At 37.7% G+C, this 17147-nt stretch overlaps 1 protein-coding gene across 1 annotated transcript in view; it reads right to left on the minus strand.

Moving 5' to 3' along the window:
• Positions 1 to 3103: 3103 nt before the first annotated feature.
• The window catches only part of ERP44 (endoplasmic reticulum protein 44), a 114002-nt gene continuing 99958 nt past the window's right edge, over positions 3104 to 17147 (minus strand). Inside the window, exons 11-12 of the mRNA XM_054502122.2 lie at positions 5285 to 5387; positions 3104 to 3337 (exon numbers count right to left, since the gene is read on the minus strand). Coding sequence (XP_054358097.1) covers positions 3236 to 3337; positions 5285 to 5387 — 205 coding nt within the window. The 3' untranslated portion in view covers positions 3104 to 3235. The remainder of the gene's footprint in view (positions 3338 to 5284; positions 5388 to 17147) is intronic.

Here is a 17147-nt window from a genome sequence, read left to right on the forward strand (position 1 = left end):
GTGAGCTTGAACATTCCAAACACTTCTATATTTCACTCTCCTCTCTGTAGCTTTTGTCATGCCAGTTTTCCCTTCTTTTGCAAATGATCTTTGACAACCTGGCTTCATCAGAGAGCTCTGAGATGCTTTAGATGCCCATTCTCTATCTTATTGGCTAGGTTCTTTTAACTTAAAGAAAAAAAATAATTTGTAGAATGTCATCTAAAAGTTTTCATCCTTTTATAGTCCCCCTCACAATTTGAAAAACTGGAAGAGGTAGCTGGCTAAGAAGCAGAAAGGCCTCCTTTTGGTTTTGGGGACTCAACCGTGTTCTTCAGTCTGGTTTTGCATCCTCTCTTCCCAGCTGAGAAGCCTGGGGCCCTGAGTAGATCAGATAAACCGGGGAAGACTTCAACCTGAAATGGTCTGATTCATGGTTCAGAGGGGAACAAGTCTAAATTTGAGACTTGCTTCCACAGTATTCTTTCTCAAACTTTAAAGTGAACATACTTCCCTGCTTGCAATCTGTTGATGGATCTCTTCTGCCTACAATATATACTACAAACCCCTTAGTCTGGCACACAAGGCCCTGTGTGACCAGCTCCCATTTCTTTTTCTAGCTTCCCCAACCCCAAATGCTTTACTAAAGAACTTTTTTCTCTAATGCATTAGGCTGTTTCATACCTTTGCTCAGATTATTCCCTCTCAGCCAGATCCCTACCTCCTGAGAACACCTATTCATCTTTTAAAAGCTCAAAATAAAAACGTCCTCAAATCTCTGCAATTGAGTGCTCCTTTATGCCCTCTTTAATCTTTATTTTCTTCTGTCTTTATATCTATAACACATTACAGTCATTGTTTACATATCCATCTGCCTGACTAGACTGTAAACAACTCTAGGGCAGAAATAATGCTTTATTCAGCTTTACATCTTTCATCATATACTACAGCACCAAAAAACTTGCACTGAATAAATGTCAGACTGAAATCTGCTTCCCTGTGACTTCCTTAAATCCTAGTTCAAGCCCTGGGATCCAGATAGACAATGCCAGCCCTTCAAATATCTAAAGACTCTCAGTCCCAAGTCTTCTCCAAGCAAAACAGCCTTAACATCCATGTTTTAAAAACCTTTTTATCCAAGCTGTCCTTTCATGGAGTGCACTTGAGCTTAGTGACTTTTTATAAAATTAGGCACCAAGTCCTAATGAGTGCTGAGCCCCTCAGGGTAAAAAAGTAACCAAGGTCACTTTGCTTCTCATTCATTAAATAAACACCTGATGGTGACTACTAAGTGTCCAGAAATTCTAGGCACTAGTGATATAGACATTAAATTTAGTTTCCTTGTCCTCAGTGACTTCACAGTCCAGAGAAGACAATGATAGTGGCAGGGCTAGAGCCTAAGCCCAATATGCATGAATGCTAAGTAATACTTCAAATCAGCTCCCTTTTTAACAGCCACTTTATCATCTGAGAACATACTGAACACGTACACCTTGAGGCCTTTTTCATAATAACTACTCTCAAGCCAGCTCTCTGCAACCTAACCCTTGAATTGTATCTTTTATTATTTTTTCAAATCCAATTACAGGATTACTATATTATTCCAGTTGATTGCATGTGCTGCTTTTGGTCCTGTGTGCTATCTTGTTGAATGTTTGTGAATTTCCATGCTGACCCTCACAGATCTGGTCCATCATCTAACCTGAAGACCATAACTCTAACTTCATTTAACTTATTGGTTAAAAGCAATGAGGATAACAGAACTAAGGCCCAACCTCTAGAAAGCTCCATCCTACTTTCTTATTCACAATCTGGTACAATACATTAAATATACCCCTTATCACCTTATTAACATTCATTATTTTGAATAAAACTATGGAAACTATGGATAAATCATGCATAATTAGGAATTATAAGCTGGTTTTTAAAAATAACAATCATTAAATATCCATTATAAATATTAATTTTATTTTAAAAGAGTTGGAAGATGTTACATATATTACATACTACATATAATGGCACATGTCAGCCTTTTAAGCTTAAAAATAATCTTTTCCCAAACTGGGATTGATTTATACCCAAGTATAAAATGACCCTTGGCCTATAGCACCAACCCAGGCCCAGAGGAAAAGCCAGTTTTGAGCCTGTCTGTCCTCTGGCATTGGGCTTCCTGATATGACACTGAGGGTCCTCTCCCTCTGGTTTTATTCCCTGGCAGTATTGAGGCCTGGCACAGGGACCCATCTTACTGTATGCTGCAGGCCTGGGAAATCAGGGAATCTAGAGGGGGTAGGGTCCTCTAACCATTTTATAATGGAAAAAAAAGTTAAATATGTTCCTTATTCTGTGTTTTTGATTTATACAACTATAACAAGACTCTACAAGACAGAAGGAGGTTAAAATTACTGAAATACAATTTATCTGCTGGTTCTTCTCTTTGGAAATTGAAGTCTCATAATAGGAGGAGCCTTAAAAGTCATCTAGTTCTGATTGGTAACCTGTTCCACTGTCACCTCCCTTTCCCAAATTTAGGTATAATTCATTCAAAGTTTTAAATGCCATCCATATGCCACATTTTTAGACAAGCACAGAAGCTTAATAATACTTTTCATTTTCTTTTTCTTGGTTCATAAGGACAATTCCTGCCAAATGTTCTCTCTTATGACTCTCCTCCGCTTCAAAGTATGTTTAAGTTACACATTAAGAATCCAAAAAAATACCACTATGGAATTTTCATAAGCAATATCCAACCAATCAGTAAAACACAGTACACAGTGTGAAAATTTTAATTTATTCCCCTCCCAAGTATCCAGAATGTATATCTCTTTAGCTTTGAGAAATGAGATACTGAAAATACCAACAGAATTGATCATATGAAAGAAAGAAAAGCACATACGACACAGGAAACATCCCTAAGTCCTCCCTACCCTAGTAGTGCAAGTTAATGGTAAGTTTCTGGCAATGTCACCTTTCACTTGATTTATAAAACTTTTACAGGACAGATTTAAAGTGGAGATAGGCCTCTGATTTTTATTTTTAAATCCTAGCAGGTTTTTTTTTTTTTTTTTTTTTTAAGAGGCTACTATATTAAATGACAATGCATTTTGAGTCGGGGAGAAAAAAATTAAAAACCCAAAATTTCTTTCAGTTTATTCAAAATAAAAATACACATAGAATTATGAAAATATAGGTTTACTATTTCCACCACGTAGGTTGATGCTGCTGTTGAAAGGCTTACAAACTGTTTTTCAAGTTTTTAAAGCTCATCTCGATCCCTCAATAGAGTATACCTATATTCACTGGGTGCTAGTTTCTGGAAGGAGCTCTCAGGTGGACTGCTTGCTACATCTTGGGCTTGCTACAAAAGAAAGAATAAAACATTTTTATACCAATATAGTTTATGGTGCTATAATATTTTAATAAGAGTATTTGATGAATGGTAGTTCCCCTATAATTATTTGCTTATTAATCAATAAAAGCAACTGTGTGCCAAAGCAAGATATTTAAATGTGAAATCTTGCTTTCCTCATTTCAAATGCTCTTACTGAGATTCTCCAGGGCAGGGTTGCCACAGGGCCATTAACTGTGGGCTTGTTTTACATTTGCTGAGGTGTGGTGGAAGGGACCAAAATACCTGATACCTGGGTGCTTTCCTAGACTAGTCTACAGAGACAGCACAACCCTAGGTTGGCCCAAACCCTTCCCTTCTGCGCACGACTGCTAAGAGAATTAACGGCATCCACTCTGTAGATATTATCTTAGTTATCAATTACCAGGATACCAGAAATTATTACAACTTAGTTGAAATAAAGAGGAAAGAAAACACTTCAATGCTAAAAGAAATTAATTTCTGTAGTATTTTACTTGTGTACCAAGAGCAGACAAAAATACATAGTGAAACAAGAGCTACTTCCAAGAATTTTAAAGAAAAGGTAGTGCAGTCTATCCTCTATTTCCAAATTGTGACCTCAAGAGCAGGCCTGATTGTTCTCCTCATTTTAATATCCCCTATAGTTGACATAGGCACACAGTGCATATATTACATACTATATGTAATGGCACATTAATTCTAACAGGAAGCAATGTGTCTACAAACTTATCATTTGACTTTATCATGTTCCTCTTTCCCAATACATTTTTAATTTTTTCAGTGAGATATATGTTTGGATTAAGCTGAAATTAATTATATTACTATAAAACAAACATTTATTTGGTGCCCTCTGTTAGTACACAAAGATGAACAAATATAAGTTCACTGTCTAATGAGGAAATTGAAACAAATCAGGATAATACAATAACAGTAAATGAAATCTTTTCCTAATCTGATAAAATACTATGTAGGCCTTCTTTTCTGAGGAAAATAATCACCTTTGGGTTATAGCCAACAAGTTTGTCTCCTACAGTTGTTAATTATCAAAAATCTGACCTAATTTTTTAAAGGAAAAAGCATGTTGTTGGATTCCTATAGGGAACTCTTGCCTCTGAACCTAATCTGACTCTTAAATAAGGTAAAGAAAAACTCAGTTTTTATTTTCCTTTAAAGGTTTTATAGGCAAAATAATGGATTTAAGTTCTGAGCATATGAAATAGAGGGTTTTGGTACATATCATCTTCCCTCTCGGTATCATGGTAATAGGCATGATAGAAATCATAATCTATCAAAATGCAAACTTAGGGCTGTTTAGTAGAGTAGGAACATAGAAATTACTTGTAACAGAAGTTACAAGGTGGAAACAGTAAAATTCTCAGGTAAAAGAAAACACATAAAAGAACATAAAATTTTGATAAAACAGTTGTCAAGTATTCTAAATCACAAATGGGAAAGCTGCATTAAACCGTAAGGTTTTGAGCATTATGAATAGTGTATTTGTGAAGGCTCTTAGAATGATTTAGCAAGAATAACAAATCATTACTTTCTTTATAGTGTGGTCAATCTTCCAGCCACAGAGGAAGGCTTGGACAGTTATTGGAATCCACTGATTTCTTCACTGATTTATCTGCTTTAGATTCCTATTTCCTATTTCCAATTGAAGCCAACTATATTTAACTGTTATAGCCATATTCCACAGAGGTCACATCAGAACACTTTTATACGATCAAGAAACTATGTCATAATATTCTTTCAACTTTTCTGAAGACCTAAAGCTTTAAAAATTAATTTAAAAGGATAATTTCTACTCAGAATTTCTCTACACAAATATTCAGAAGCTGAAGCTCAAGCTGATGCAAGAACTTCAGACCCTCTTTGAGGCTAACTGAAAAAGGGAAAAAAGAGTTCCCATTGAAAAATAAACAGGAGTCCTACCTCTCCTGGGGCTGTATCAGTTGGGTCAGGTCCATGATGGAATTCTCTGTGCAGTTTTCCAGAATGTAAGTCAAATACGAATTGCTTGAGTTTTCCAGGAATTCTAAAACCAGAGTCAAATAAAATATAAACTGTTAAATTGGACTTATCTCTATTTTACCAACTTCACAGTATTAAAAAAACTTTTGCTAACCTATAATCCCACCATCCTACCATAACTATTGCAGGCCAGGTATGTGTGAAACATTTTTACACAGTTGTAAGCATAGTATCCAGATACTCAGTTTTGTATTCTAATTCCTGTACTTGTTTCATAGAAAATTCTCCATGCTTATCATTAAGGCACATTATAGTCTATCAAGATGCTGTACCCCAAATTACTTAACCATTTTTTATTAATGGGCACTTTATATATTTTCCTAAATTACATATATGTAACTAAAAAAAAACTTTGTTCTGCAACATCACACTAAAAATAACAGGGCTCAAGGGAAAAATAGTTAGGGGCTAACCACTGAAAACTATGCAGCTTTGTAACCAAAGCACTACTACGAAGCTATAACAAAAATATTAGCACCATCCAATGTCCACCACCATTTAAACCTAGTGTCAACCAGGTGATCCTCTGCAGCGTTAACATAAAGCTTGTGAGCCCACTTTTGAGGTTCAGGTCCTTAAGGGCTTTCACTAGACAGTAAAAACCAATTTCATCAAATTAACCTGAACCAGGGCATAGCATTTTCATGTTTTTTTCCCTAAACATAGAGGGAAATGTCTTCATAACGTCTTCAAACCACACATGCAACTTCATTGGATAGCTTAACATTGTGAAAAGCAAAGCACTTCTCAAGATCATTAAACTAGTTTTTATTTACACTAAGAAGGGAACTTCCCCAGGATTTTCAGTTGTTTTGTTTTGGAGGTCTTCATATACCCCTGTGGCATTCTCTTTACGAAAAAGCTTATTCTGATGGCTTCAGGATATTCTGAGGATAATGATATATGAATTGACACAACTTCACTTTCTATGGACACTATTCTCTTAATTACCAATCATGTATGAGCAAATCTGCAGCACAGAAACAATGCACTGTAGCAGACAACACCATACTGAGCTAAGCAAATTTATGTATCAGGCTTTCTTCTTTGTAATATTTCCTTGAGTTATATACAATAAAGTAGGATTACTGGGTTAACAAATAAGAGCTTTTGACCAAGTGTGAGCAAATTATACCTACAAAACATCAGTTGGTTTTTACTATCTGTCTACCTGTTTGTTCTTTAAAGTCTTGCCAGCATGTCTTTTTTTAAATTAAAATTGGTTTTGCTAACTTGATAAGTAAAAGACACCTGCATTTTAATTTACATTTCTTCACAAATTAAGCATTTTTTCATTGCTTCTCTGAATTTACATCTCTGCTCATATGAATTGTCTGCCTTCTGAGATCTTGGTGCTTTAAAAAATTAATTATATATTTTAAATAGAAACACTTTTTCATTCTGTTACAAGAATTAAAATGCAGGTCCATATACACTTTAATTCCTTGGGTAGAATTGATTGACTTTTAAAATCATTATTTTTTTGGTAGCAAACAATAGCTGGCTTGTAGTTAATATTACCAGTTTCTTTTTCTTTTTATCCTCTCCTGAGGTCCCGGAAGTGCTGTTTCTTCCCTTCAATAACTCCCACTGAGATGTACCAACCAATAACTTCATTGTATACCCATTTTGGCTCCCCACTAGCTCCAATGCAACAGAGATCAGCAGGTGCCAAATGCACAGTTTACAAATACAAATGACTGTCAGGTAGCTGTATTGACAGAATGCCTCTGAAAGGTTCTCTGGTGCTGAAGTAATTGCACATTCACCAGAGATAAACACTGAGAGGAGATCAATTTAAATTTAATCTGACATCATCTACTGTCACCCACAGCAAGTGCTAAAATATATCCATTCAATCCATAGCATTGCAAATGGTCTATAATGTTTAAGATAAAGCCTCTGCTAGTTTGTTTTATGAGGTCCAAAGATTATCACAACTAATACAGTGTGAACTGCTTCTGCTAGTCAAGAAATAATTTATGATTAAATCTTAAATGTGAGAAATTCATGAAAACACTCAAAACACATTTTTCCAAGCTGATTTTTTTCCATTGTCAACAGATGAAAGAAAAAATTGTGTGCAAAAGGAGAAGACGAGAGATAGGATGAATCTGAACTGATGCAGCAGAAAAACAGATTATAAAAGAGCTCTTATCTAGCTTGTGGCCAGAAACTATCCATCATTATTAAGAAGTAACATTCAGTGAATCAACACTAAATTGTCAAGAAAACAGACTACGTGGTAATCTCCTAAACAGGAAAATAAATGGGCCCTTGCCATAATAAAATTATACATATCACGCTTTAGGGCAAAATTGTTCTAATTAGAACACCTAAGTGTTTCCCATCCTCCAGTTACTTTTTTGTTTATTTACAATTCTTTATTTTTAGGTGAGACAAAATTTTGACACAGTGAAATGCACAAATGTTAAGTGTATGAACAAACTTTGACAAATGAATACAACGTAATACGTATTTTTATTATTTCTTAAAATTTACATATAGCAGAATTCACTTTTTTAGGCTTCAGTTTTATGAGTTTTAACATGTGCATAGCATTTTGCTACCAGCTCCTCAAACCAGGTACAGAACAATTCCAACACCCTTTTTAAGTCAGACTCTCCCATTTCCCATAACCCCTGGCAACTGTTGACCTTCTATGATGTCATTTCTAGAAAATCATACAACATGTAATTATAAGAATGGCTTTTTTTTTTCCACTTGGCATATTGCATTTGAGATTCAGCCATTTTTTTATGTATAAAAAGATCTGTTCCTGTATCCATTGCTGAATAGTATATCCCATTGAGTAGATACACAATTAGTTTATCCATTCATCCATTCAAGGACATTCAAGTTCTTTCCAGATTTTGGTGATTATGAACAATACTGCTACAAACATTTGTGCACAAGTTTTTGTGAACTTTGTCTAGAACAAATGCCAGGTTATATGGTAGGTATATGTCTAACTTTTAAAGAAAATGCCAAACTGTTTTCTAGAGTGGCTGTATCATGTTGTAATCCACCAGCAACGTATGAAACTTTCAGTTGTTCCACATCCTCATGAATACCTTGTATTATCAGTATTTTAATTTAGGCATTCTAAAAAATATATACTAATGATGTTGAGCACCTTTCACATGTGTTTATCTGCCATCCCTATATCTTCTTTACATTCTATCAGTATCTTTCACAGAACAAATGTTTTTAATTTGATGAAGACCAATTTATAAATGATTTCCTTTTCTGGATAGTGCTTTTGATACTCTAAGGACTCTGTGAAACCCCAGGTCATAAAGAGTTTCTCCTATGTTTGTTTCTAAGAGTTTTCTAGTTTTATCTTACATATAGGTACATGATAAATTCTAAGTTAATTTTTCATAGAAGGAGATTCTTTTTTGGTATGAGGACATTCAGTTGGTCTAGCACCATCTGTTGAAAAGACTATCCTTTCTCCACTGAATTGCCTTAGCACCTTTAAAAAAATCTATTACTGGGATTACCCTTCCAAGATGGCCGAATAGGAACAGCTCCAATCTGCAGCTCCCAGTGTGATCAACGCAGAAGACGGGTGATTTCTGCATTTCAAACTGAGGTTCCTGGTTCATCTCACTGGGACTGGTTGGACAGTGGATGCAGCCCATGGAGGGCGAGCCGAAGCAGGGTGGGGCATCGCCTCACCCAGGAAGCGCAAGGGATTGGGGGATTTACCTTTCCTAGCCAAGGGAAGCCGTGACAGACTGTATCAGAAAAACGTGACATTCCCACCCAAATACTGCGCTTTTCCAAGGATCTTAGCAAACAGCACACCAGGAGATTATATCCCACACCTGGATCAGCGGCTCCCACTCCCACAGAGCCTTGCTCACTGCTAGCTAGAGCAGCAGTCCGAGATGGAAATGCGAGGTGGCAGCCTGGCTGGAGGAGGTGTGCCTGCCATTGCTGAGGCTTTACTAGGTAAACAAAGCAGCCAGGAATCTCGAACTGGGTGGAGCCCACCACAGCTCAACAAGGCCTGCTTGCCTCTGTAGACTCCACCTCTGGGGGCAGGGCATAGCTGACCAAAAGGCAGCAGAAACTTCTGCAGACTTAAACGTCCCTGTCTGACAGCTTTGAAGAGAGCAGTGGTTCTCCCAGCATGGTGTTTGAGCTCTGAGAACGGGCAGACTGCCTCCTCAACTGGGTCCCTAACCCCCGTGTAGCCTAACTGGGAGGCACCTCCCAGTAGGAGGCGATTGACACCTTATACAGCTGGGTGCCCCTTTGAGACGAAGCTTCCAGAGAAAGGATCAGGCAGCAATATTTGCTCTTCTGCAATATTTGCTGTTGTGATACCCAGGCAAACAGGGTTTGGAGTGGCCCTCCAGCAAACTCCAACAGACTTGCAGCTGAGGGACCTGACTGTTAGAAGGAAAACTAACAAACAGAAAGGAATAGCACCAACATCAACAAAAAGGCATTCACACAAAATCCCCATCTGTAGGTCAACATCATCAAAGACCAAAGGTAGATATAACCACAAAGATGGGGAGAAACCAGGGCAGAAAAGCTGAAAATTGTAAAAACCAAAGCACCTCTTTTCCTCCAAAGGATCGCAGCTCCTCACCAGCAATGGAACAAAGCAGGAAAGTTGACAGAAGTAGGCTTCAGAAGGTCGATAATAAAAAACTTCTCCAAGTTAAAGGAGGATGTTCGAACCCATCATAAGGAAGCTAAAAACCTTGAAAAAAGATGAATAGCTAACTAGAATAAACAGTGTAGAGAAGACTTTAAATGACCTGATGGAGCTGAAAACCATGGCACGAGAACTATGTGACACACGCACAAGCTTCAGTAGCCGATTCGATCAAGTGGAAGAAAGGGTATCAGTCATTGAAGATCAAATGAATGAAATAAAGTGAAAAGGTTAGAGAAAAAAGAGTAAAAAGAGACAAAGCCTCCAAGAAATATGGCACTACGTGAAGAGACCAAATCTACATTTGACTGCTGTACCTGAAAGTGACGGGGAGAATGGAACCAGGCTGGAAAACACTCTTCAGGATATTATCCAGGAGAACTTCCCCAACCTAGCAAGGCAGGCCAACATTCAAATTCAGGAAATACAGAGAACACCACAAAGATACTCCTCGAGAAGAGCAACCCCAAGACACATAATTGTCAGATTCACCAAGGTTGAAGGAAAAAATGTTAAGGGCAGCCAGAGAGAAAGGTCGGGTTACCCTCAAAGGGAAGCCCATCAGACTAACAGCAGATCTCTCGGCAGAAACTCTGCAAGCCAGAAGAGAGTAGGGGCCAATATTCAACATTCTCAAAGAAAACAATTTTCAACACAGAATTTCATATCCAGCCAAACTAAGCTTCAAAAGTGAAGGAGAAATAAAATCCTTTACAGACAAGCAAATGCTGAGAGATTTTGTCACCACCAGGCCTGCCTTACAAGAGCTCCTGAAGGAAGTACTAAACATGGAAAGGAACAACCAGTACCAGCCACTGCAAAAACATGCCAAAGTGTAAAGACCATCGATGCTAGGAAGAAACTGCATCAACTAACGAGCAAAATAACCAGCTAACATCATAATGACAGGATCAGATTGACACATAACAATATTAACCTTAAATGTAAATGGACTAAATGCCCCAATTAAAAGATACAGAATGGCAAATTGGATAAAGAGTCAAGACCCATCAGTGTGCTGTATTCAGGAGACCCATCTCATGTGCAGAGACACACATAGGCTCAAAATAAAGGGATGGAGGAAGATCTACCAAGAAAATGGAAAGCAAAAAAAAAAACAGGGGTTGCAATCCTAATCTCTGATAAAACAGACTTTAAACCAACAAAGATCAAAAGAGACAAAGAAGGCCATTACATAATGGTAAAGGGATCAAATCAACAAGAAGAGCTAACTATCCTAAATATATATGCACCCAATACGGGAGCACCCAGATTCATAAAGCAAGTCCTTAGAGACCTACAAAGAGACTTAGATTCCCACACAATAATAATGGGAGGCTTTAACACCCCACTGTCAATATTAGACAGATCAATGAGATACAAGGTTAACACAGATATCCAGGACTTGAACTCAGCTCCACACCAAGCTGACCTAATAGACATCTACAGAACTCTCCACCCCAAATCAACAGAATATACATTCTTCTCAGCACCACATTGCGTTTATTCCCAAACTGACCACATAGTTGGAAGTAAAGCACTCCTCAGCAAACATAAAAGAACAGAAATCACAGCAAACTGTCTCTCAGACCACAGTGCAATTAAATTAGAACTCAGGATTAAGAAATTCACTCAAAACCACACAACTACATGGAAACTGAACAACCTGCTCCTGAATGACTACTGGGTAGATCACAAAATGAAGGCAGAAATAAAGATGTTCTTTGAAACCAATGAGAACAAAGGCACAGCGTACCAGAATCTCTGGGAAACAGTTAAAGCAGTCTGTAGAGGGAAATTTATAGCACTAAATGCCCACAAGAGAAAGCAGGAAAGATCTAAAATTGATACCCTACCATCACAATTAAAAGAACTAGAGAAGCAAGGGCAAACTAATTCAAAAGCTAGCAGAAGGCAAGAAATAACTAAGATCAGAGCAGAACTGAAAGAGACAGAGACACAAAAACCCCTTCAAAAAATCAGTGAATCCAGGAGCTGGATTTTTGAAAAGATCAACAAAATTGATAGACCGCCAGCAAGACTAATAAAGAATAAAAGAGAGAAGAATCAAATAGATGCAATAAAAAATGATAAAGGGGATATCACCACCGATCCCACAGAAATACAAACTACCATCAGAGAATACTATAAACACCTCTACGCAAATAAGCTAGAAAATCTAGAAATGGATAAATTCCTGGACACATACACCCTCCCAAGGCTAAACCAGGAAGACATTGAATCCCTGAATAGACCAATAACAGGCTCTGAAATTGAGGCAATAATTAACAGGCTACCAACCAAAAAAAGTCCAGGATCAGACGGATTCACAGCTGAATTCTACCAGAGGTACAAAGAGGAGCTGGTACCATTCCTTGTGAAACTATTCCAATCAATAGAAAAAGAAGGAATCCTCCCTAACTCATTTTATGAGGCCAGCATCATCCTGATACCAAAGCCTGGCAGAGACACAACAAAAAAAGAGAATTCAGACCAATAACCCTGATGAACATGGATGCAAAAATCCTCAATAAAACACTGGCAAACCAAATCCAGCAGCACATCAAAAAGCTTATCCACCAAGATCAAGTTGGCTTCATCCCCGGGATGCAAGGCTGGTTCAACATACGCAAATCAATAAACGTAATCCATCACATAAACAGAACCAATGACAAAAACCACATGATCATCTCAATAGATGCAGAAAAGGCCTTTGACAAAATTCAACAGCCCTTCATGCTACAAACTCTCAATAAACTAGGTATTGATTGAACGTATCTCAAAATAATAAGAGCTATTTATGACAAACCCACAGCCAGTATCATATTGAATGGGCAAAAACTGGAAGCATTCCCTTTGACAACTGGCACAAGACAGGGATGCCCTCTTTACCACTCCTATTCAACATAGTGTTGGAAGTTCTGGCCAGGGCAATCAGGCAGGAGAAAGAAATAAAGGGTATTCAATTAGGAAAAGAGGAAGTCAAACTGTCCCTGTTTACAGATGACATGATTACATATTTAGAAAACCCCATCGTCTCAGTCCAAAATCTCCTTAAGCTGATAAGCAACTTCAGCAAAGTCTTAGGATACAAAATCAATGTGCAAAAATCACAAGCATTCTTATATACCAGTAACAGACAGACAGCCAAATCATGAGTGAACTCCCATTCACAACTGCTACAAAGAGAATAAAATACCTAGGAATCCAACTTACAAGGGATGTGAAGGACCTCTTCAAGGAGAACTACAAACCACTGCTCGACGAACTAAAAGAGGACACAAACAAATGGAAGAACATTCCATGCTCATGGATAGGAAGAATCAATATCATGAAAATGGCCATACTGCCCAAGGTAATTTATAGATTCAATGCCATCCCCATCAAGCTACCAGTGACTTTCTTCACAGAATTGGAAAAATTACTTTAAAGTTCATATGGAACCAAAAAAGAGCCCGCATTGCCAACACAATCCTAAGCAAAAGGAAGAAAGCTGGAGGCATCATGCTACCTGACTTCAAACTATACTACAAGGCTACAGTAACCAAAACAGCATGGTACTGGTACCAAAACAGAGAGATAGACCAATGGAACAGAACAGAGGCCTCAGAAATAACACCATACATCTACAACCATCTGATCTTTGACAAACCTGACAAAAACAAGAAATGGGGAAAGGATTCCCTATTTAATAAATGGTGCTGGGAAAACTGGCTAGCCATATATAGAAAGCTGAAACTGGATCCCTTCCTTACACCATATACAAAAATTAATGCAAGATGGATTAAAGACTTAAATGTTAGACCTAAAACCATAAAAACCCCAGAAGAAAACCTAGGCAATACCATTCAGGACATAGGCATGGGCAAGGACTTTATGGCTCAAACACCAAAAGCAATGGCAACAAAATTGACAAATGGGATCTAATTAAACTAAAGAGCCTCTGCACAGCAAAAGAAACTACCATCAGAGTGAACAGGCAACCTTCAGAATGGGAGAAAATTTTTGCAATCTACCCATCTGACAAAGGGGTAATATCCAGAATCTACAAAGAACTTGAACAAATTTACAAGAAAAAACCCCACCAAAAAGCGGGCAAAGGATATGAACAGACAGGTCTCAAAAGAAGACATTTATGCAGCCAACAGGCACATGAAAAAATGCTCATCATCACTGGCCATCAGAGAAATGCAAATCAAAACCACAATGAAATGGCATTTCACACCAGTTAGAATGGCAATCATTAAGTCAGGAAACAACAGGTGCTGGAGAGGATGTGGAGAAATAGGAACACTTTTACACTGTTGGTGGGAGTGTAAACTAGTTCAACCATTGTGGAAGACAGTGTGGTGATTCCTCAAGGATCTAGAACTAGAAATACCATTTGACCCAGCCATCCCATTACTGGGTATATACCCAAAGCATTATAAATCATGCTACTATAAAGATACATGCACACATATGTTTACTGCGGCACTATTCACAATAGCAAAGACTTGGAACCAACCCAAATGTCTATCAGTGATAGACTGGATTAAGAAAATGTGGCACATATACACCATGGAATACTATGCAGCCACAAAAAAGGATGAGTTCATGTCCTTTGTAGGGACATGGATGAAGCTGGAAACCATCATTGTGAGCAAACTATCCGAGGTACAGAAAACCAAATACTGCATATTCTCACTCATAGGTGGGAATTGAACAATGAGAACACTTGGACACAGGACAAGGAACATCACACACAGGGGCCTGGTGTGGGGTAGGGGAAGGGGGGAGGGATAGCATTAGGAGAAATACCTAATGTAAATGACGAGTTAATGGGTGCAGCAAACCAACATGGCACATATATACATAAGTAACAAACCTGCACGTTGTGCACATGTACCCTAGAACTTAAAAAAGTACAATTTTTTAAAAAAATCTGTTACCATACTTGTATGTCTATTTCTAGACTCTCTCTCTTCCATGGCTCTATGTACCTACTCTTTCACCTATACTACACTGTATTAATTACCTCAGATTTATATTGTGTCTTAAAACTAGGTAATGTGAGTCCTCCAACTTTCTTTCTTTTTCAAAACAGTTTTAGCTATTCTGGTTTAACCTTTCCATATAAATTTTAGAATCTGGTTGTCTATATCTACAATGAATCTAGCTGAGATTTTGACTGGGATCACATTAAATTTATAGGTCAATTTGACTGTATCGAGTGTTGTGATCCATCAACACAGTATGCTTCCTCGTTTATTTTGGTTGTCTTGGATTTCCTTCAGCAGCATTTTGTAACTTTCAACATACAGATTCTGCACATTTTGTTTGATTTATACCTAGATAGTTTTTTTTTCCCCCTCCTTTTGGAGCCACTATAAATGGAACTTAAAAAAAATCCTGGTTTCCAATTGTTCATTGTCTTTGTATAGAAATACAAGTGATGTTTTAAAAAGTTAACCTGTATACTGCTCAAATCACTTATTAGTTCTAGAAGCTTTTTAATAGATTTGTTGGTAACTTCTACACAGACAATCATGTTATATACAAAGAAAGTTAGTTTTATTTATTACTTTCAGGTCTGAATGCCCTTCATTTATTTTATTGTTCTACTGTACTTGCTAGGATTTCCAGTAAAATACTAAAAGAAGTGGTGAGATTGAACATCTTTGCCTAGTTCTCTATCGTACAGGAAAAGCATTTGGTCCTTTATCATTAGATATGACATTAGCTGTAGGTCCTTTATAGATGCCCTTTAAAAGACTGAAGTTTCCTTTTTTAAAAATCTCCCCAATCCCCATAACCCCCAGCCTCTGGTAACAACCATTCTACTCTCCACCTCTATGAGTTAAACTTTTAATATTCTGCATATGAATGAGATCATGCAGTATTTGTCTTTCTGTGCTTGGCTTCTTATTCCACTTAACATACTGTTCACTCCTGGTTCATTCATGTTGTTACAAATGACAAGATCTCATTTTTTAAGGCTAAATAGTATCCCATTGTGTATATATAGCACATTTTCTTTATCCATTCATCTGTAGACAGACACTTAGATTGATTCCATATCATGCCTATTGTGAATAATGCTGCAATGAACATAGGAGTGCAGATATTTCTTCAACAGATTGATTTTCTATCTTTTGGATAGATACCCAGTAGTGGGATTGCTGGATCATAGGGTAGTTCTATTTTTTGAGGAAACTCCATACTGTTTTCCATAATGACTATACTAATCTACATTTCCACCAACAGTGTGCAAGGGTTCCCTTTTTTCACACATCCTCACCACCACTTTTGTCTCTTTTATAATAGTCATCTTCTATGGTTTGCATATGGTTGGTTTGTCTCCACCAAATCTCATTTTGAAATTTTATCCCCAACATGGAGGTGCTGGTATGTGGTGCCTAATGAGAGGTATTTGGGTCATGGAGGCAGATCCCTCATGAATGGCTTGGTGCCACCCTCATGGTAGTTGAGTTCTAGCTCTAGTGAGATAGGATTAGTTTTGCTGGGATTGAATTAGATCCTGTGAGAGTGAGTTGTTACAAAGCCAGGACGCCCCTCAGGTTTGGTCCCTCTTTGCATGTGCCCACTTCCACTTTTACTTTCTCTGCCATGTTTTAAGGCAGCATGAAAGCCCTCACCAGAAGCTACACAGATGCAGATGTCATGCTTCTTGTACAGCCTGTAGAACCATAAGCTAAATAAACCTCTTTTCATTATAAATTACCCAGCATCAGGTATTCCTTTATAGCAAGACAAAACAAAGACACCATTATTCTTTTTTTTCCCATTGGTTATTGGGGTACAGGTGGTATTTGGTTACATTAGTAAGTTCTTTAGTGGTGACTTGTGAGATTTTGGTGCACTCATCACCAGAGCAGTATACACTACACCCTATTTGTAGTCTTTTATCCCTCACCCACCTCCCACCCTTCCCCACAAGTCCCCAAAGTCCATTGTTTCATTCTTAAGCCTTTGTGTCCTCATAGCTTAGCTCCCACATATCACTGAGAACATACAATGTTTGGTTTTCCATTCCTGAGTTACTTCACTTAGAATAATAGTCTCGAATCTCATCCAGTTCACTGT

The sequence above is a fragment of the Pongo pygmaeus genome, chromosome 13 (genome assembly GCF_028885625.2).
Source record: "Pongo pygmaeus isolate AG05252 chromosome 13, NHGRI_mPonPyg2-v2.0_pri, whole genome shotgun sequence".
Classification (NCBI taxonomy): Eukaryota; Metazoa; Chordata; class Mammalia; order Primates; family Hominidae; genus Pongo; species Pongo pygmaeus.